This window comes from Haliotis rubra, unplaced genomic scaffold (genome assembly GCF_003918875.1).
Source record: "Haliotis rubra isolate DU_JTF1 unplaced genomic scaffold, ASM391887v1 Scf391, whole genome shotgun sequence".
In the NCBI taxonomy this organism is placed as follows: domain Eukaryota; kingdom Metazoa; phylum Mollusca; class Gastropoda; order Lepetellida; family Haliotidae; genus Haliotis; species Haliotis rubra.
Window position 1 is genome coordinate 347,397 of NW_025767070.1, and position 23,398 is coordinate 370,794.

A 23,398-nucleotide genomic window follows, 5' to 3' on the forward strand; every position below is an offset into this window, starting at 1 on the left:
CGGTTTTGCTTTTTTACACATAGTTCTATTTTGGTCCGCATCCGTCTCTTAAGTTGCACGTAAAACGGATGTGGTGACAGCGTACATCAGGAAATAACTGTAATCGTCTCATCAACATGGAGATCTTGGGGCTAATGTGTGTCCCTCTGTATCTGATCCTGGCTTTGGTGACAGCCGTACTATTCTATATGTAAGTTGACAGTTAGTCATTAGATATGCGTGTACAACACTTACCGTATTTCCTCTAATAAGCGCCGGACCTCTAATAAGCGCCGGACCTCTAATAAACGCCGGACCTCTAATAGTTGAGTTGAGTTGGGTTTTGCGTCACATCGGCATTATTCCAGCCATATAGTGACGAGAACAAGTTTGCATTAATAAACATTGTAAGTACATACTCGGAATGAGTTTTATTTCAAAAACATATATTCATTACATTGTCATTTAAAAGCAGAAAAAGTCATAGCATCAAATTTAAAGGCAGGCAATTTGTTAGTCACATTTCACAGTTACAATTTATGATACAGATCAACTTCCCTCAGGTAGTTCACTATCAGATGAGCGCTCACGCGGGAGAACAGATCTTTTAGGTTTGTTGCATCATAATGTGAGTCCCTTGCAGACGATAAGTCCACGCATTCAAGCAGAATATGCTTGATGGTGAAAACCTCATCGCAAGAGACACACATGGGGGGTCCGTCCCCATCCGTTTTCAGCAGATAGTCAGGAGTAAATCGACTGTGGCCAATACGACATCGTCGTAGAATTACCTCATCACTTCTTGACTGACAACCCAAGTAGGTATAACCAATTGTTGGTTTCAATTCATGCAGTTTATTTCTTCCTACTTGAGTGTCCCATCGTTTTTGCATGAGGTCCCGAGTATGGCTTTTGATAGTGGGTTTTAAATCGCTGTACGGGATCAGCAGTGGAGATAAGGGCTTGTCAAGAGCTGCTTTTGCTGCAGCATCGGCTTTTGTAATAAGCGCCGGACTTCTAATAAACGCCGGACCTCTAATAAGCGCCCAGACTCTAATAAGCGCCGGACCTCTAATAAACGCCAGGACCTCTAATAAGCGCCCGGCCTCTAATAAGCGCTGGACCTCTAATAAACGCCGGACCTCTAATAAATGCCGGACCTCTTATAAGTGCCGGACCTCTAATAAACGCTGGATCTCTAATAAGCACCTGGCCTCTAATAAGCGCCGGACCTCTAATAAAACTGGATCTCTAATAAAGCAGGACCTCTAATAAACGCCGGGGGTAAAGCAGCGTTTTAAGAAATAATTATATATACCAAGTAAGCGCAATAAGCGCTGGGCCTCAAATAAGCTCCAGGTCTGAAAGTCTGAAAAACCCTGGCGCTTTTCAGAGGAAAGACGGTAGTTCAGATACCCCGATCAGTCTTAGGTCGCCCAGTTGAATAATCTCACCAGAGTGGACATATTTAGTAATGAGTGTCATAGATATGGCAACATGTGATATGTCTAAGTAGGTAAAGTGTGATATATATTCCAACACGAGCTGAATTCCATGTTCTGGTGATTTCGACGATTGCATTGCTTGCGCTATATCGGGGGAGTACATGTGCAATCGGAGTGCACAAACAGTTTTACTGGTAGGGCGGGTGCCAAGTCGCTGTCGTGAGAAGTTTTATTGACAATGGAAATCGGGAAGAAAAGTTATATAGAAAGCAAACAAACATCAATATTATTTACACGAGATCGTTAATACCACTTCTAAGATGCCTAGCGGTTAGAACAATCGAAAAAAAAATACATTATCAGACAATAAAGGTATAGTTTTTTGATGACGTAACAATTGAATGACGTTATCCCGTCACTGCGCCATTCTAGTGTGCCCCCTCGTAATCGATCCATTTTACATAACGTCACAATGTCAGCGAAGTCACGATGCATGTCAGTTGTCATCGCCTCGTACGGCCTCCTACAGTAAACTACACCGTTGCATCCAGTTTCTTGGTTTGCTGTTGCTTCACGCAGCTAACATCACTGGTGGAAACATTACGTTTATGTTTTACAACGGTTAAAATGTGTCATTTCGACTCAAAAGTTTTCAGCGACACGGTAACGTTCGTAATGTTTACATTCCCACAATGCAATGCGTGGAATGTCGCTTTGACTACTCAACTTCCTCTGGATGTACTGATCTAAACTTACGTTGATAGTAGAAATGCAACGTTCATATTGCCCCATATGGTTTACGTTAATGACAGATGTAATTAAAATAATTCAGAGAAGATATTTAATCCGAACATAAACCGTCATCAAACTGTTATCATTTGTTTTTTCTGGTAGCGTTAGATCTTAGCGTAGGGGCAGACACATCAATAGAACAGGCGCCAGTTAGCCCTGTGCGAGGATTCTTAATTTAGGTCACCGACACCGTCGTTTGTTTTCTGCCTTAAATTAATCGTAATTATCTTTAGAAAGTATTAAATTTGGCATCTTAGAAAGAAATACACTTAAGCCCTACCACCATGTATTGTGTAATAAAACACACTTTTAGCCCAGAACTATTATAGCGTTAAAGCACTTTCGGGCGCCAAAGCGTCCTCGTGCTTTAACTATAATAGTTCAGGACAAGGGTGTGTTTTATTACACTATACATGGTGGTAGAGCGAAGTGTATTTCTTAATTACGATGCAAAATCAGTTCCCTTTATAACAAAACATAGCAAGTGAAAATTCAGTTAGATCAGTCGTCTGCTGGTGACAGGCAATATATAAATAGGAAGCCACGTGATCATAACACTCCCTCGCAGTGCAGAGCAAAAAGGAATTGCACAACGTCGAAAACCCATACAAAATACCCGGATGTTACAAGCGGCAACAGTTTCGCCGATACGATTTCATCAACGCTATTTTTGTAGGGAACACTTGATATTTTGTGTGAAATAGATGAATATATCCTTTATCACTCAAGGTTAGTAAAATACAAACTTTAAATGATATTACAGATGAAAAATATGTTTTTGTCTTACATCGTCGAAAACCCCTGACACCGGGATACCTCTTAGTATTTTAGAAAATGTTACTGTACTGGCTATCGAACAGTTGTCGCCATATTTTAACAGTATTTACAAAATTAATCTACCGTTCAAAACATATAAATTAATGAAACAGAATTAATTATGATACTTAATAAGCTATACATCGATGTGTTCAGCCCGTTCACTTCCACCAATCATGTTTTTATATAACGCGTCGGAAGGGAATCATGACAGTATAAATAGATGTTTTCTCACACTAACTGTAACAGTTATCGCCATTCCGAATTTCTCATGTCATTCATGAAATAATATATACTTATATCATACAGCAACCTCAAATAATTGATTGTGTGACTATTTGAGTGTTTCTTTTACAGTAGATGGTTAGGGAATGAAACAATTAATGGCATATGAACTTGAACTAGCTCTTATATAGGTCGTGGGACATCCCCCCGACTAAGTTAAATTCTATTTATAGGGTTCATAAGTTTATCTTTAATTTTTCTCTTGTGTTACTTACCGTGAAGAGTTTTCTTCTGCTGTCCTTTATTGTTGTCAAATACCGTGGGGAAAAAAATACTGCAATTGTAATTGACCGGAACTGCGCACACGTGATACTGATACTCAATTCCCCACATGGGTACAGTGTGTGAAACCCATTTCTGGTGTCCCCCGCGGTGATATTGCTGGAATATTGCTAAAAATGGCGTAAAACTAAAACTCACTCACTCACTCAAGCGCCCTGCTATAATGGCATGGTGACACCTAGTAGGCCCAAGCTCCCTGCTATCAGGGCATGGTGACACCCAGTCGTACCGTGCTCCCTGCTATCAGGACATGGTAACACCCAGTCGGCCCAAGTTTCCTGCTCTCATGGCATGGTAACACCTAGTAGGCCCAAGCTCCCTGCTATCATGGCATGGTGACACCCAGAAGGCCCAAGCTCCCTGCTATCATTTCATGGTAACACCCAGTCAGCCCAAGCACCCTGCTATCAGGGCATGGTAAGACCCAGTCGGGCCAAGCTCCCTGGTATCTTGGCATGGTGACACCCAGTCGGCCCAAGCTCCCTGCTATCATGCCATGGTAACACCCAGTCGGGCCAAGTTTCCTGCTATCATTTCATGGTGACACCCAGTAGGCCTAAGCTCCCTGCTATCAGGGCATGTAACACCCAGTAGGCCCAAGCTCCCTGCTATCATTTCATGGTGACACCTAGTAGGCCCAAGCTACCTGCTATCATGACATGGTAACACCCAGTCGGCCCAAGCTCCCCGCTATCATGGCATGGTGACACCCAGTAGGCCCAAGCTCCCTGCTATCATGGCATGGTGACACGTAGTCGGCCCAAGCTCCCTGCTATCATGGCATGGTGACACGTAGTCGGCCCAAGCTCCCTGCTATCATTTCATGGTGAGACCCAGTCAGCCTAAGCACCCTGCTATCATGGCTAGTGACACCCAGTAGGCCCAAGCTCCTACGTAACAGGACATAGTGACACAGTCACTTCAGATAGCAACTGGATGAAACACAAACAAGTTTGAGACAGAGACCATATACCGGTATATGGTCTCTGTTTGAGATGACCCTTTTGGACCAGTAAATCGATGTATGAATGTCATCTTGCTGTTGTTCATACTCTTCATCACCAATGTCCCGACAACCTTTTGACAGCTGACTTTGTGCATGGCTGTGATGTCTGTTGAGTCTTGTGCAGAATCATGATCTATGTTTTTCAGATACGCAACATGGACCTTCGATTACTTCAAGACTCGGGGTATCCCAGGACCACCACCTACTCCCTTCTCGGCCATGCCACTGGTGTGGTAGGTTCACTTATAGTCATTGAAACCACTGATATATCAGTTGGGACAATGTTTGTGAATGATTGTTGATAAGTTTCTGCACTGTTGTCTGCTGAATGACCAAGCAATCAGTTATTTCAGGAAATAGTCATGTAGAGCAGACATTACAATAATGACTTGTTATCCATTTTACAATTAAAACAAGGACTTGCCATGTATTGCTTGATTCTAATGTCTTTCCATTTTAACAGAGCTTCTTCCACAAACTCAAAGACTGGAAACGGCAATATGGAGACGTTTTTGGGTAGGTGCATGCAAAGAGGATGCCAGAAATCCTAATATTTTACATTAAACTATATTTTACTTCACTCACTTGGTGACCTCTAATTTTGGTTCACAATAACCATAGTTCATTGTATTCATTTTGGCTAAATATACAGCTACTGGTCAGGACAGTAAGTTTGTTATAAGTGTGTTTGTTCTAAACTTAGTTTAATAATAATAATAATAATAAGAAGAAGAAGAGTACTTTAATAGCGCCTCATCCACACGACTCGGGGACATGCTCTAAGCGCTCTAGTTTACAGTATATGTTATCCTTTCTGTTGTGGTCCCAACAGGCAACAGTTGTAGAGCAGTGACAACAGTCTGTCTTTTGTGATTGTATCACATCCTGATGTGGTTAACTTCTAGGCATTGCTTTGCCTGGACTAGACATGACTAGTGACGACCTGTGAAGATCCTGGGTTAGAATTGATCTTCAGCAACTCATGCTTGTCGTAAGAGGCAACTAACAAGATTGGGTAATCACTGGATTGCCTGGGCCCCTATTCTAGAAAGGATCCTAGCCCAAGGATGTCCTAACTTTGATCCTAGGGTCTAGGATAGGTGTCCTACCTTATTCTCGAAAAGTATCCTAGCTCTAGGATGTCCTAACTTAGGACAAATACTAGGATAGGTTCTGACGTGTCCTAAGTCTATCTTAGTGGAAGTCAACATAGAGTGGTACTTGTTTGTTCACCAATTTTGACGTCAAACAAAATAACTCGTCAAACTTACATTTGAATTTACAACTGCACACAGTTTTGATGAGTTATGAAGAGTTTATTCAGTTCATATTATCAATTAATCGGTAATGAATCACGTGAAATGTCAATGTCAAGGCCAACTTGATAGGGGAAGTAACTCCTGTTTATTTCCTAGGTGAATTTTTTCAGTTTGTGAGATGACGATAATGAGAGTTCAAGTCATGATTTTCATAAAAAACAAAAACAATGAAAATATGTTTTACACATATCTTTAATATCCTTATTTCTTTTGGCAGACTTTCAAATTCTGAAGTAAAATTGTTATCGCCTTTGTCAAAAACATTTCCAATTACTATAATGTGATGAAAATATCTGGATAATTTCTTCTAGATCTACTAAGTCCATCAAAAGCTGAATTTCCCCTTATATTATGTGTTTTTTATGCCCACTAATCATGGGTATTATTTAGGGGAATCCCCAACTAAATGAAGGTTTTTCTATCTCACCTCCTGAAGAGCTCGCTATCCTAGCTAGGATAGGCAGCACAAGTTAGGACAGGGATAGGATTGTTTCGAGAATGGGTCTTATCCTTACGGTAGGATGTCTTAACTTCTGTCTTAAATACTTAGGATCTGTCTTAGCTGGGACACTGTCGAGAATAGGGGCCCTGGTCCAGACTCATTTATGTACAGCCATATAGCTGAGTGCGGTGTTTAACAGCAAGCCAACCAAACCATGACTAGTGACAGCGTTCAATGAAATATTGCAAACTGTTACGTAAACAGTGTCCACTTATTCAATCAAGTTGTTACTGTAAGGATAACACACTTGTCGCAACTCTCCAAACACGTTCTAAAATTACGCTAGTTGTAATGATTGAATTGTCTCGTTTAAAAACAACAGGTCCTGTACCAGACGTCATTTTGCTGAATGCAGTGTATTTCTTTATTCAATACTTTCTCATGTTGGGTTTTGTTTTGGGATTGAAGGATATTTGTCGGAAGAAACCCAGCCTTAGTCATATCTGATCTGGACATTCTGAAGGAAGTGCTTGTCAAGAGCTTCAGCACCTTCAGGAACCGACTTGTAAGCAATGCAGTCATCTAACTTATTAATAATATTATTTGTAAAGAAAATAACTCTCTAATGCATAAACACAGAAGAATTTCCTTTGTTCAAGTGTCTTGTCTAGATTTACTGATATTATGCTCAGATGTGACCCTATGACCACTCTGAGGACTGACACATTACAGTAGAGTGTTATATATCCGATGTACAAGCTTGTTAACATATGTTCTAGAAATTCCTACTAATTCCGTCCCCACTCAGCCTGAGTGTGTTCTTCCTGGAAGATGCTCCCTGGAAGAGGGTGAGAAGCATTATCTCCCCTACCTTCAGCAGCGGCAAACTGAGACACGTGAGTCCCTCTCATTGCTTCTAACCCATGAAGATACTGGTTAGAATTGATCATAAGTAACCCATGCTTGTCGTAAGAGCAGACTAACGGGATCGGGTTGTCAGACTAGCTGACTTGGTTCACACGTCATCGTATCCCTATTGCGTAAATCGATGCTCATGCTGTTGATCACTGGATTGTCTGGTCCAGACTCGATTATTCACAGGCCGCTGTCATATAGCTGGAATATTGCTGAGTGTGGCGTAAAACTAAACTCACTCACTCACTCATTGCTTCTGTTAGGTATGTACTTCACATAGTGATTGAAGGCATAAAGTAGAACCCCAACAACCAACACATGATAGTAGTTTCTGAAAAAGTTCAATAACTGGTTTGCTAGGTCCTGGCTGATGTTTTACAGGGTGCCATGGCACCTCATTTAGCTGAAACAATCCCATGCGTGGTGGTTCACAAAAACAAGCAAACACATGCACATCCGAGTAATAAGAAGTAGAAGTATTAAGAAACAACAAGAAATATAATAGGTTGAATTGAAAATGGAATGCAAAGTAACAAGCTACAACTGAACAACTCAACATCCGGTCTGTTTGAGACGTAAATAGGTGCCAGGTGGCAATTGCCCTGCGCCCATAAATATTGATGACAGACTCAATAACATTACAGAGTGCATCCACTGGAACACAAACCAGTTGTACCCAAGTTTAGAAAAAAATGTCGTTGTTTCATGATGTGGTATTCCTTGTAGTAAATAACAGAGTGGTACTGTATTTATGTTTTAACATTTTTCTGGGACCTCCATTTTTCGCTTTGGACCCAGGTTTTTTAACCTCGACCTATACAAATAAAGGCCATGAGTCACATTGAACTCCATCTTATATAACTCAGGGCAATCTCTCTGAGCCGTACAATGTACATGCATGTTGTTAGGTTTTCTTGACAACAGTTCCATTTACTGAGGCCAATGTGACAGTATACTACTAAAGCTGAAGAAGACCTAATTTTTCCATTAAAGAATCAGCTGATGTTTAACTTCTTTTGTGAAGTGTATATAATGTTACAGAGGGTTTTTTAAATGAGGTTTTTCACCTGTTTCTAGATGTGTGCTGCCATCAACCAATGTGGTGCCACTCTATCCAAAAACTTCTGTGCAGACATGAAGAAAAAGGAAGGGGTGAATATGAAAGAGTAAGTTCAACGATTCTTGTAGAACCTTAAGTATTATCATGTGTGCTCAAATAGATTTATCTAAGTTTATATACATGATAACATTAAGCACGTTAAGTATATTAATTGCTGTATTCAGAGATTGATCTAGATATACAGCAGCACTGTTCACTGTGTGGAAGTCTGTTGCAAAAATTGCCTTCTACCCATAATGTGAAGTCTGTTGCAAATCACTACCACACTTGGGACAGGTAGGGGAACATTGTTTGATCATCTCTATGTTAACGACTGTGTCTTGGTGTAATTTATACGACACATTGTTCATAACTGCTCAACCCATGATCGATACTTCTCCCAATATCTTATTTCAGTGAATAAACAGTAATGTGGGACTAGGGTTTTACGCAGCTTTTAGCAATTTTCTAGCAGTGTCAGGGTACGCAAACCAAGAATTGGCATCATACATTGTACACATAAGGAATTCATCTTTGGTTTGAATTCCACATAGCAAAATTTGACAAATTAAAGTCATAATTTGTTTAGAAAATAATGTACATGGAATACTCACATACCTTGTTTCGGAGAGTGAAGAAAGTGTAGCTTTTCCCTCAAGCTGGTCATGTGAGATAGTTATCAGTATGTATGAGCGGCAACTAGGGATGGGCAGAATAGATCACTAGAGTTGTGTCTTAGTACTCTTACGCTGATCAATCACCGGCCGTGGACATAAAACTTCAACTGTTGACTGTGATGTCAATAACACTCCCCCCGTACACTTTTCAGTGGTTTTCATCAGAAATCCTCCAGGATTGTGCCCCTTTAAGGAGGAGCATTGTATTGAAATATATCCCGGTGTCAGGGGTTTTCGACGATGTAGGATAAAAACGTATTTTTTATCTGTAATACCATTTAAAGTTTATATTTTACTAACCTTGAGTGATAAAGAATATATTCATCTATTTCACACAAAAATAACAAGTCTTCCCTACAAAAATAGTGTTGATGGCATCGTATCGGCGAAACTGTTGTCACTCGTAACATGGGGGTATTTTGTATGGGTTTTCGACGATGAGCCATACTTTCTGCTCCGCACTGCGATGGAGTGTTGTGATCACGTGGCTTCCCATTTATATATTGCCTGTCACCAGCAAAAACTGATCTAACTGAATTTTCGCTTTCTAGTTTTTGTTATAAAGGCAACAGATTTTGCATCGTAAGTGGTATTAACGATCTCAGGTAAATAATATTGATGTTTGTTTGCTTTTTATATAACTTAACTTCCCTATTTCCATTGTCAATAAAACTTCTCACGACAGCGACTGGGCACCCGCCCTACCAGTGAAACTGTTTGTGCACTCCGATCGCACACGTACTCCCCCGATATAGCGTGTACAATGCAATCGTCGAAATCACCAGAACGTCGAATTCAGCTCGTGTTGGGATACTACATAACATTAATCTGCGATATTCTTTTTCAGATATTTTGGAGCTTACACCATGGACGTGATTACACAAACGGTCTTTGGTGTAAAGGTCGATTCCCAAAATGATTTCAACAACCCTTTTGTCACTAACGCCAAAGCAATATTTACATTACCAAAAGCAAGAAGAATCTTGCCCGTCTTAGCAGGTATGTTGGGTACTTCTTCCTTCTATAGCCCTGTACATATAATTTTACACTGAATGGATTTGTTTGGTCTCTGTAAATTGGCTTTTCAGACATTAGTTTTACACTATTTATACCACACTATGTCAGGATTAACAGTAAGACAAGATGATATTTGAAACATATCTTTAGCAGTGATGAAATAATCAAATAGACAGTGACTACTAACCAAAATTCAGGATCGGACAAGTTGGACAGGGAGGTATTCTGTCAGATTCTCTACACAGTATTGTTGATGGATATGATACGATCACGAACAGCTTCTCTCCTGTCCCACACTAGTAGAGTCAACAAGGTCCCCTCAACAGGACCCAATATCATGGTGGTAGAGCAACTGAAATGTGATGGTGCAGTTGATGCTGATGACATTGATGTTGAAGTGTCAAGGTCCCCTCGATAGGCCCCCAATATCAGGCTTGCTGACTTGGTTGACACGTCATCGGTTCCCATCGGTTGTCTGATCCTGACTCGATTATTTGCAGACCGCCGCCATATAGTTGGAATATTGCTGAGTGCGGCGTAAAACTAAACTCACTCACTCACTCACCCAATATCATGCTGATTCAGATATAGTCAAGGTACTGAAATGTATCTTTGGTTTTATGCTACTTTCCTGACAAGGGCATTCACTAAAGACCTGCCACGTTGGACTTTCCTCCCAAATCAAAATGATGTGCCATAATAATGTTTCTTCTGTGCAGGGTTGGTGCCTGGACTGGAACACATCCTCTTAAAGCTGGGTTTAGGAGTATTTCCGCAAAGAGTCCTTGATTTTTTCCAAACAGCTGTCACAGAAATTATGAAACAGCGACAGAATGACTCAAAGGAACAGCAAAAGGTTAGATATCCCTGTTGAATGTTTGCTCTTGTTAATAAAACAAAGACCATATAGGGAATTTTCTTAAAACATTTGCAGACAAACAAATCACCAAAAAGTTATTCATTGTAGATAATTCTGATAACTTACATTTTAATAGTAACTTACTACACTATAATCAACCTTTTCTAAAGTAGCGAAATAATTGTTGAAATTTAGCAGATTTGGCATATGGTAAGAAAATAAGTTCAAGAAATGTGTTCTATAATATTTACTTGTCGAAAATTGGTGATGTATGGAGAGAAAGTTTCATTATGTTTGCATGTTTCATTAAAGTTATTTACTGGAATGTTAAAGTGTCAAGAATATTGTTAATTTTAATTGGGATTCTTTCTGGTATCTGTCAGCCATGCAGAAATCAAAATTTGTGTCGAATAGATTATTAATTAATCCAACTTTTTAGCTACAAGACATTCTTACAATCCTTAAGATGCTTGACCAAGCATTATGTAACTTTATCTTACACATTATAAAAAGTGACCATACCCTTTCCATAATTTTAAAATTAAACTGTATAATGTATTATACAAGAAAACATATTGTATTGATAGAAGAGAAGCGATTTCCTGCAACTCTTGATGGAGGCTGAAATAGAGGATGATGCTGATGACGATACTGACACAGCCAGTGGTCAGATGTCAGACAAACATACTGTCAGACGTGAGTACAGACACCCTCACGAGTGTGTGGAGTGCTAGTATGGCTCAGGTGGTCAGATGTCAGACAAACATACTCTCAGACGTGAGTACAGACACCCTCACGAGTGTGTGGAGTGCTAGTATGGCTCAGGTGGTCAGATGTCAGACAAACATACTCTCAGACGTGAGTACAGACACCCTCACGAGTGTGTAGAGTGCTAGTATGGCTCAGGTGGTCAGATGTCAGACAAACATACTGTCAGACGTGAGTACAGACACCCTCACAAGTGTGTGGAGTGCTAATATGGCTCAGGTGGTCAGATGTCAGACAAACATACTGTCAGACGTGAGTACAGACACCCTCACAAGTGTGTGGAGTGCTAATATGGCTCAGGTGGTCAGATGTCAGACAAACATACTCTCAGACGTGAGTACCCAGATAGCATTGGTATGTTGGCCCATAGTTGGCCCATAATCACCAGTTTGGTTGGCCCATTGTTGGCAAACTGACGATGGGCCCACTTGGATATGCTCATCGGGTCCACGTTGGCCCATCTTGTTGGCTGATTGTTGGGCCAACGAATGAAAATTCACACAAAACCATGGCCCATAGTTGGCCCAACGTAGTGATTTTTGTTGGCCTTATGTTGGCACCACCGTGTTTCAACATTTAGCTCTTTCTTGACCTTTGTACTAAACCATGGCCCATACTTGGCCCAACGATGTGATTTAGTTGGCTTTATGTTGGCACAACTGTATTTCAACATTTCAGCTCTTTCCTGAACTCTGCAATCAGAAACATATATAAACAACACAACAAGTTAATCAAGTGAACTGATTTTTTTTTTTCATTGTTATTTGAACATTATTGTATTTCTTGAAAATATTCTTGTCTTAGGTCTTTTTTGCTGTCGCCATGACAGGTTTTTCTCAACTGCTCCTGAAAAAACAACCCAAAACTTTCATGAAAATGTCAGATATCATAAATTTAAACATGAGAACTATCGTAAGGACATAGTTTTTGACCTTATGTTTTATTTGGAAACATACAACTTAATGATTGAAAACTTCTTGTTTATTGCACAGAGTGACGTTCGGATGTAGATTCTTACACTGTTATCAAGCTAAAACCAAATGATGAGAAGTATATATGAGTAGTATGTTTTGACAATCAGCAGTTTGACATTAACAACATGTAATTGAATAACAACTGGTACATTATTGGGAGAGGCCAGATGGGGACTAAGAACAACAAATGGAATGGTGATGAAGCCAATAAACAAGGGGATTTCAGTTGTAACAACAAGCTGATAGGGTGCTTTGATAGAGTCTATAGTTTGATTAGTTCTTCATTGGTCTGTCGTTTTCATGTGACTGCAAAATTTGGTTTTCTTGCAATTACTAGTATTAGATTTTGTGTTAGTGAGCAATTCATTGGTCTCAAATGAAATCAAACAGACTATGAGTTGGTGGGTTACTGGTTGAGGCTCGTGAAGACATGTTGTAGGTGGTTCTGCTCATGTTCTAGGTCATGGCTGCTGGAGGAATGTTCTTAGCGTGCTTGATCAGGGTTGAGATGACGCCAAACTTAGTTTTAGGGGTTGGTTTGACAAATTTGAAATCTTATCCACCAAGAATCAGGACTTCACAAAAGACTTTTTTGGAAGCCATCGAATCAGCCGCCACAAACCTTTGATCAATAGAGACCAAGGATACTACATACCATCGGCCTATGAAGAACTAATCAAACTATAGACTCTATCAAATCACCCTATCAGGTTGTTACAACCTAACACCCCACCCCTCCCTTCCTTGTTTAATTGGTTTCATCACTAGATCCATTTGTTGTTCTTAGTCCCCAACTGGCATCTCCCAATTATGTTTATTTGACAAAACATACTCTGTACATGTATATACTTCTCATCATTTGGTTGTAGTCACTTTTAGCTTGATAACGGTGTAAGAATACATCGAAGCGTCGCTCTATGCAATAAAGAAGAAGTTGTCATCCATAGAGTTGTATGTTTCATTTTGGACTCACCAACTTCTAGAATGCTGTTCAAATAATGTGTTATTTGGATATGACATGTAACTACTATAACTGTGACACATATATCTGATATGATGATGTTTTAGCAATTATTGGTTGTAAAGATGAATAATAGAGAGAGTTGTATATGGAAACAGGAGTGTAACTGACAAACACATTATGTTAATAAAGTAAACACAATAAATTTAAATAATTTAAAATGAAATGAGATTTATCAAAGTGGTTTAAAACAGGCTACCTAAAGAAAAGTCAATTAAATCTTTTATCTACTTAAGCAATTGCCTTTCAATACAGTATGTGTCAGTTTCTTTAGCCCAAATGATGATTTAAACCAATTATTTCACAACATATTCAGCAATTCAGTATCACAGAAATAACAATGCATATTTACCAGTTGAGAGGCCTCCAGAAATGTAGTGTCGTCTGCTCTTTTGAATATCAGGTAAAGCTATCAATGATGACAAGTTTGGTATTCAGTTTGGAGAAAACAATGCTGTAAACTTCACTGCATCATAGTTGAAAGACAGGAAATGGATTCATTCTTTTGTCTGTGTAATTATTTCAACTGTCATCAAAATCTTTATAAGAAAACATGGCTATAAATGGCGTTGTTACTCACTCTTTATTCACAATGTTGGGCCAACGGTGGCCCAACTTTGTGAAATAGATGTAAGATCAGGGCAAATAGGCAGAGTTTTTCAAATGTTGGCCCACCGTTGGACCAACGTGTCAAAAGCCACCGTTACTTTTAAGTCATTAAGATAACGTTGGGCCAATGTTGTCAAACTGTTGGCCAACCAACCAACCATATACCAACATTGGCCCAACACACCTTTGCTATCTGGGTACAGACACCCTCACGAGTGTGTGGAGTGCTAGTATGGCTCAGGTGGTCAGATGTCAGACAAACATACTCTCAGACGTGAGTACAGACACCACTCACGAGTGTGTGGAGTGCTAGTATGGCTCAGGTGGTCAGATGTCAGACAAACATACTGTCAGACGTGAGTACAGACACCCTCACGAGTGTGTGGAGTGCTAGTATGGCTCAGGTGGTCAGATGTCAGACAAACATACTGTCAGATCGTGAGTACAGACACCCTCAATGAAAGTGTGTAGAGTGCTAGTATGGCTCAGGTGGTCAGGATGTCAGACAAACATACTCTCAGATCGAGTACAGACACCCTCACAAGTGTGTGGAGTGCTAATATGGCTCAGGTGGTCAGATGTCAGACAAACATACTCTCAGACGTGGAGGCAGACACCCTCACGATGAAAGTGTGTAGAGTGCTAGTATGGCTCAGGTGGTCAGATGTCAGACAAACATACTCTCAGATCGTGAGTACAGACACCCTCACGAAAGTGTGGAGTGCTAGTATGGCTCAGGTGGTCAGATGTCAGACAAACATACTGTCAGACGTGAGTACAGACACCCTCACGAGTGTGTGGAGTGCTAGTATGGCTCAGGTGGTCAGATGTCAGACAAACATACTGTCAGACGTGAGTACAGACACCCTCACGAGTGTGTGGAGGGCTAGTATGTCTCAGGTGGTCAGATGTCAGACAAACATACTCTCAGACGTGAGTACAGACACCCTCACGAGTGTGTAGAGGGCTAGTATGTCTCAGGTGGTCAGATGTCAGACAAACATACTCTCAGACGTGAGTACAGACACCCTCACAAGTGTGTGGAGTGCTAGTATGGCTCAGGTGGTCAGATGTCAGACAAACATACTGTCAGACGTGAGTACAGACACCCTCACGAGTGTGTGGGGTGCTAGTATGGCTCAGGTGGTCAGATGTCAGACAAACATACTGTCAGACGTGAGTACAGACACCCTCACGAGTGTGTGGAGTGCTAGTATGGCTCAGGTGGTCAGATGTCAGACAAACATACTCTCAGACGTGAGTACAGACACCCTCACAGAGTGTGTGGAGTGCTAATATGGCTCAGGTGGTCAGATGTCAGACAAACATACTGTCAGACGTGAGTACAGACACCCTGTCGAGTGTGTGGAGTGCTAATATGGCTCAGGTGGTCAGATGTCAGACAAACATACTGTCAGACGTGAGTACAGACACCCTGACGAGTGTGTAGAGTGCTAGTATGGCTCAGGTGGTGGTGTGTTGTTCTTGTGAATAGAGCCCAGGTCACAAATCAGTTAAGTTAGACAACATTGGTCATGCAGTGACCTTGGATGGGTGACCGTGCTTGGCAGCTTAACTCCTGAGAGTTTCTGGCACTTAAATCCTGCCTCTCAACAAAGCACATGTGACACATGTGGTCTTACCTTAGGCATATGCTGCCTCTGTTCAAGCAGCAATGAATGCATACCCAGTGGGATAAGTTATATGTTTTTTAGCATTCTAGCACCTCACAGGCATCTTGGAGAATAATGTCCCTTTTGTTATGCAGCATGGAATACAGTGCTATATAAGTGTGGCCTCACTGTTATTAGAAGCGTATGCCAGTGATGTAGCGAGCAGTGGTTGTGATGTAGCGAGCAGTGGTTGTGATGTAGCGAGCAGTGGTTGTGATGTAGCGAGCAGTGGTTGTGATGTAGCGAGCAGTGGTTGTGATGTAGCGAGCAGTGGTTGTGATGTAGCGAGCAGTGGTTGTGATGTAGCTGAAGCAAGCAGTGGTTGTGATGTAGCGAGCAGTGGTTGTGATGTAGCAAGCAGTGGTTTGTGATGTAGCAAGCAGTGGTTGTGATGTAGCAAGCAGTGTAGCGAGCAGTGGTTGTGATGTGAGCAGTTGTTATGATGTAGCTGTGAGGAGTAGCAAGCAGTGGTTGCGATGTAGCGAGCAATTGTTATGATGTAGCGAGCAATTGTTATGATGTAGCGAGCAGTGTTGTTGTACATTGATGATATAGGACTCACTGGTCCAGGTAATTCAGGTTATTTGCAGGCTGTCATCCAATGTATCGGAGATGTTGCCATATGTGACATTAAAAACACATACTTATATGACGTAATCTTGTTTGTGTACCTGTAGCCAAAACTTACTTTGACAGGTCTCTCAGTGGATGAAATAGTTGGCCAAGGGATTATTTTCTTCATTGCTGGATACGACACAACTGCCTCGACACTGACCTTTGCGTCGTACTGTCTCGCCATGAACCAAGATGCACAGGAGAAGGCATATAAAGAAATTCGAGAAGTGTTGGGAAATGTCAGTATGAATTCTTGAGTGCAGTTATGATCTCTTTCATACATGTTATATAAACCAAGGCACGACCGTTAAACCCAATTTCACCTCACCTATATAAACCAAGGGTTAAAACAGGTCCTCAGCATGTATGGCGGTTTATGAGGAAACCCAACAGATTATCCGGAAGGGCTGGATGACAGTGTGTCCTTGTATGCTGAGGGCCTGAATTGTTGCTCACAAAATTGATCACTGGATTGTCTGGTCACCATTACATAGCCTTAGTGCAGCATTAAACAGTAAACAAACATGTTGCTGGTATGTAAGACAAAAGCCATATGTAAACCTGGGTGATTCTCACAAAGCAGTGCATTGTCATTTTATGATAAAGGCATCTGTAAAGAAGATTGTATGACCGTTCATATGGCTAGGGGGAATGGTTTCAAGGAACGCATGTAATGATGATGATTGTTTCGAAACGCATGTACAATGTGAATGATTAAAATTCATGTACAAAGTACTTGGGGCAAACATTTAGTAGTAAATATTATCTTCTACTGATGATGATTGTTTCGAAACGCATGTACAATGATGAATGATTAAAATTCATGTACAAAGTACTTGGGGCAAACATTTAGTAGTAGATATTATCTTCTACTGTTGATGATTGTTTCAGAAACGCATGTACAATGTGAATGATTAAAATTCATGTACAAAGCTCTTGGGGCAAACATTTAGTAGTAGATATTATCTTCTACTGTTGATGATTGTTTCGGAAACGCATGTACAATGTGATTGATTAAAATTCATGTACAAAGTACTTGGGGCAAACATTTAGTAGTAGATATTATCTTCTACTGTTGATGATTGTTTCAGAAACGCATGTACAATGTGATTGATTAAAATTCATGTACAAAGTACTTGGGGCAAACATTTAGTAGTAGATATTATCTTCTACTGTTGATGATTGTTTCGGCAACGCATGTACAATGTGATTGATTAAAATTCATGTACAAAGCTCTTGGGGCAAACATTTAGTAGTAGATATTATCTTCTTTCCTCTACCTCAGGCGGTACCTGACTACGACAACATATGGAAACTGAAGTATCTGGACAACGTCATCACCGAGACGCTCCGACTCTACCCACCTGGTCCTGTGTAAGTTTACACCAATCACTTTCGGTTGTATTTCCAGAGTCCCATGCTTGTTGTAAGACATGAAGAGAATGCTCATGCTATTAACCTTTGGGTTTCACATGACATTGTATTTCTTGTATCAGATTAGAAATGTTTCTGCAGGTGATTTCTCCATAAGTTCAGCAGCATCTACCGACCAAGCTAAAACGACTGCAAAAGAAATGTTTGGACCAAGACATTAAAGGCACAATGTCACACATTTTCGACAATACTTTGGCCTATATTTTATATATTGGGGCATATGCACTCACTTTAGCTTCCTATTGATGCAATAAAAGACTTCTTATCCCATACGACTTGCCTGGAATCGATAATTGAAACTTCAAGTCAAATAGCTTCCAAACAGAGAACACTTGCTATATATGGAATGTAACAACTGCGCCGTACATCAAAAACTGTCACATGTGGTGTTGCATTAATTCATGTGGACTTTTAATTTAATATTGTAATCTATATACGTAAATTATTTTTGAATAAATTATTTGGTAGCTTCCCTGAGGGCTTATAGTTAGTATTATTGAGAGAAATGCATTATTTATTTTTAGAGAAGTGTGGTGTTATATAGTAGGGCTGCAACGAATACACTATGTGGCGAATATGATACATATCATGAATATTGGGTAATGAATACAAATAATTATTCACGAATACAATATTGTAGTTAAGTTGATGTACAATATGGAACGCCCATGTTGACAGTGTTAATTTGTCACAGCAATAACCAGTGATCTCATGACACTCAAATTTGGTATGTAATAGTTATAGTTGGCAGTACCATGTGCGGCCTTGGCAAACTAACATGACTTGCGCTACTGCAATGCTAGTACATGTTCCATTCTTGCACATCTCACTTTGGAAAGGACATAAGGGTTCAAGTAAAACATGCTCCCTTAAAAAAATCTGAAATATTCGTTAATATTTGGTTCTGGTGACCACGAATAACGAATTGAATTCATGAAAGGCTATGATTCGATTCACCGAATGTGTGAGTGAATCGTTACAGCCTTATTATATAGTGCCTTTAAGATTTCTCCCCTCTGTGTAGCCGGTACATATTTCTGGAATGTTTCTCTTTGTTATAAGCAGCAGAATCTTTGTGCTTCTACACAGCACATAACACTAATTAACAAATGAAACAAAACATGTATGAATTAACACTGACTGATTGACTGAGATTGGTTTTGCGCCGCTTTTAGCAATATTCCAGCAATATCACGGCGGGGGACACCAGAAATGGACTTCACTCATTGTACCCATGTGGGGATTCGAACCCGGGTCTTCGGCGTGACGAGCCAACGCTTTAACCACTAGGCTACCCCACTGCCCCGTTATGAATTAACAAACTTCTACACAACACATGAAATTAATTAACAAATTACATAGAATGTGAGAATTAACAAACAAGTTTTAAACAAAATCAGTAAATGTGCTGTCGTGTCACTCCAAATTGTCACAGTTTACTGGCTGCCATCGTATGATAGGTGTACTGCCATATAATTTCCAGCAACAATCAAACACTCACTATTAATCCAGATTGTGTGAGTGGCGGGTAGGACAGGACATACTTGCCCTTCCCAGGAACACCTGGTGTCATCACTGACTTTAAATATTACGTTTTAAATTTGATGACTTTGTCATAAAATCCACTCACTAATGTGGGTTTGTGACTACACAGATACTGTACATTGATCAGCATGGTGAACGGTTTAAACAAGATTAAGTAACTTCTGCTGTCGTTCTGGTAAAATTGATCATCACCAAAAAATGTACATTAAGGAATGTCTTAATGGCTCACTGTGATCTTCTCAGTGGCTGCATTTCATTTTGTTACTTTTTACTTTTATCTGTAAAATGGTCACATAACTTTTGCTACATCTTAGGCAGCTAATGGTCACTGTCAAGGTCATCTTTTATTAATCTTTCATTGTATGCAGTGTCACATGTCAAGGAAATATATTCCGATCTTCCACTCTTTGACAGTATTGTGTTACAGTTGTAGATAGACCTAAGATGGAAGTGACAACATCAGACCCAAAGTTCATGTTAATATTTCATAAGCTGCTGCCATGGGTTTGTGGTAAAGATTTTAGGAAAATATTGTTTTTGAATCTTATGCCAACAATCCAGAAAATATTTCCACAGTAGGAGTGAGTGAGTTTAGTTTTATGCCACACTCAGCAATATTCCAGCTATATGGCGGCACTCTGTAAATCGAGTCTGGACCAGGCAATCCAGTGATCAATAGCATGAGCATCAATCTGCACAATTGGGAACTGATGACATATGTCAACCAAGCCAGCGAGTCTGACGACCCGATCCCTTTAGTCACCTCTTACGACAAGCATGGGTTACTGAAGGTACATTCTAACCCGGACCTTCACGGGTTTCCACAGTAAGAAGGAATAGTTTGTGTATGATATGTATAACAATCCCTCTATAAGTGTATGATTTGATTGACACCCTGTTGGTGAGTGATTTGGGGGGGGGGGGGAATTGTGGTAAATGACAAATGAAAGCTGTTAGGTTTATGATGGAACTATGGCTGTTGATGAAAGGTCAAGGCCTAATGTTCCCCCCCAATGTCCTGTACTGCTGCGATATACAAGACAAACCTGTCAGATAAACATAACTAGGGTGTTGGACACACCATTAGATATGGTTTAACAACATGGAGGACTTGTTCCACTTATTGACTGTGGTAGTAATACAGGGAGACAGTTTACGTCAGCCTACTTTCATATTGCCTTCATACTTGATGGGTTTCCTTCAGGTTGACTCGCAGAGCTTCTGAGACAGTTCAAATCAAAGACTATACGATCACTGAGGGACAAGTCGTCTTCATCCCCATTTTTGCAATGCAAAGAGACCCTGAGCTCTTCCAGGATCCAGATTCCTTCAGACCAGAAAGGTAATGCTAGTATCCATCAGAGGTATCTACTATTGCTGAAGCCACACACCTGTTAAAGACAAATTGGATATTCACTCTCCTTCATACTAGCAATGGGACATGACAGATCCTCTTTCTTAGCTCAGTATGCTGCGTTTGACAGATCTCCGTTCTTAACTCAGTGTGCTGTAACAGATCTCCTTTCTGAACTGAGTGTGCTTGGTTTAACAGATCCCCTTTCTTATCTCACACTGCTCTCTTCCTTTCAGACAGCAAACACTGATTACCAAAGTCCCTAATCATATTGTGTTAGCAAGGGAATTGCTTTTAACATAAAGATAGGATTGTGCCTTTTTTCTGTTTCATGCTTTTAGATTTTGTGTTATATGAATAAAATCTCACATGTGGCTGACCCATGTCATCAGTGGTCTCTGAAGTTATTTCTCACTATTGAACTTTCAGACATGATGAAAAGATCAATCCTTTGACCTTCCTGTCTTTCGGATACGGTCCAAGAATGTGTGTTGGGATGCGGCTAGCGCTGATGGAGACTAAGATTGCCCTGATTCATCTTCTGAGAACTATAAAGTTGGAACCTATGCCAGACACACAGGTATAAGTGAGTGAGTGAGTGAGTGAGTAAAAGATAGTTATGTCACACTGGTAGTTTCAGCCATATTGTGATGACAAGTTGAATGAAAGTACTAAATATAGTTAGGCAAAATGTACACCTTTCATCAATGAACAAATAACTAGATTATCAGAGATACAGTTTATAACTATTTGAGAGCATTTAAAGGAATACATTATTGATCAGCAACATAATCTAAAAATGAGCTATAGATCATCAGTGGATCACCATACTAGGGACCAAGGGGACTGTACTTTTGCTGCCTGCATGGGTTGAAAGACACATCTTCTGGAGATATCTGAGGTAGTCTGTTCATCCAGATGGACATAGCTAGTCTGTTTATCAAGATGGACATAGCTAGTCTGTTTATCAAAATGGACATAGTTGGTCTGTTCATCCACATGGACATAGTTGGTCTGTTTATCAAGATGGACATAGCTAGTCTGTTTATCAAAATGGACATAGTTGGTCTGTTCATCCAGATGGACATAGTTGGTCTGTTCATCAAGATGGACATAGTTGGTCTGTTCATCAAGATGGACATAGTTTGTCTGTTTATCAAGATGGACATAGTTGGTCTGTTCATCAAGATGGACATAGTTGGTCTGTTCATCCAGATGGACATAGCTGGTCTGTTCATCAAGATGGACATAGCTGGTCTGTTCATCAAGATGGACATAGTTGGTCTGTTCATCAGGATGGACATAGCTGGTCTGTTCATCAAGATGGACATAGTTGGTCTGTTCATCAAGATGGACATAGTTGGTCTGTTCATCAAGATGGACATAGCTGGTCTGTTCATCAGGATGGACATAGTTGGTCTGTTCATCAAGATGGACATAGTTGGTCTGTTCATCAAGATGGACATAGCTGGTCTGTTCATCAAGATGGACATAGTTGGTCTGTTCATCCAGATGGACATAGTTGGTCTGTTCATCAAGATGGACATAGCTGGTCTGTTCATCAAGATGGACATAGCTGGTCTGTTCATCAAGATGGACATAGCTGGTCTGTTCATCCAGATGGACATAGTTGGTCTGTTCATCCAGATGGACATAGCTGGTCTGTTCATCGAGATGGACGTACCTATACCAACATCATGTAATGTCTGTTGCACAGTTTTTACCATCAGTGGTGAAATAACTGATTATGTCACCAATATTCAGCATAACACTCTCACGTTTTTCATGCTCTGTTTGTTTACAGGAAGTAATGACGTTTAAGATCTCCAACATTCTTACGCCAGAAAAGGAAATCCGATTGAAATTATCTTCCAGATGCTGAAGTGAGAAAACTATTGGATAACGAAAACAATTATCACTATTGAGAGTTGTCTCTATCAGGCGTTTCAGGATCCTATCCTTGTGGCTTTAATAACTGTTAGCTCTTTTATTTTTACTTTTGTCAACATCATATGTTTGCTCATGGGTTCTGAGACTTAAGGCTTATGCCTTTACACTGTGTGTTGACTGAAATACTGTTCAAAGTGTAATACAACCATTCAATCATCCACTGGGATTCTATTTACTGTCTTTTTTAAGCAATTCAAGCTGACTGGCTAGTTTTCTTCATCAGACAGAACTTGTATAAAGTAAGATATTATCTGTAACTCAATGTTCAAGTTTAACTCCCCTTTTAACAATGTTCCAGTTATATATACCATTAAAAAAAAGTAGGGGATATTCCATTTTGCGAGCATAGCAATGCCAATGCATATGAGAAAAAGTAATATATATCCATACAGATGAAACATTTCCAAAGGAATGGAATAAATTGTCACATTTTCCCTTAATTTCTCTTCATCATCTGTTTCCTCCTTGGCTTCATCATTAGCATTTTATCAATCTTGTAAATCCAATATCCCTACTTTTTTG

The 23,398-nt window shown here is 40.1% G+C and overlaps 1 protein-coding gene and 1 long non-coding RNA gene across 2 annotated transcripts; one reads left to right on the forward strand and one right to left on the reverse strand.

Annotated features, from left to right (window-relative positions):
* Positions 1–23: 23 nt before the first annotated feature.
* Positions 24–23,036, forward strand: LOC124286779 (cytochrome P450 3A29-like). Its single transcript, XM_046723213.1, has 14 exons — positions 24–190; positions 4,752–4,838; positions 5,069–5,121; positions 6,835–6,931; positions 7,146–7,262; positions 8,359–8,447; positions 9,905–10,056; positions 10,794–10,930; positions 11,521–11,629; positions 16,675–16,832; positions 17,879–17,967; positions 20,777–20,914; positions 21,356–21,506; positions 22,731–23,036. Exons 2-14 carry the CDS (start codon positions 4,761–4,763, stop codon positions 22,806–22,808), a joined length of 1,446 nt encoding a protein of 481 aa, XP_046579169.1. The 5' UTR covers positions 24–190; positions 4,752–4,760; the 3' UTR covers positions 22,809–23,036.
* On the reverse strand, positions 1,704–2,759 carry LOC124286782. The gene is made up of 3 exons (XR_006901116.1): positions 2,663–2,759; positions 2,144–2,145; positions 1,704–1,739 (listed from the first exon to the last, which is right to left on the reverse strand). It is a non-coding gene; the product is annotated as an uncharacterized LOC124286782 (long non-coding RNA).
* Positions 23,037–23,398: the final 362 nt, after the last annotated feature.

Coding starts and splice junctions, on each gene's coding strand:
- LOC124286779 (XM_046723213.1), top strand. CDS start 4,761: ATGGACCTTCGATTACTTCAAGACTCGGGGTATCCCAGGACCACCACC. Junction 16,833..17,878: donor TTCGAGAAGTGTTGGGAAAT/GTCAGTATGAAT, acceptor CCTCTACCTCAG/GCGGTACCTGACTACGACAA. Junction 17,968..20,776: donor CTCTACCCACCTGGTCCTGT/GTAAGTTTACAC, acceptor GGTTTCCTTCAG/GTTGACTCGCAGAGCTTCTG.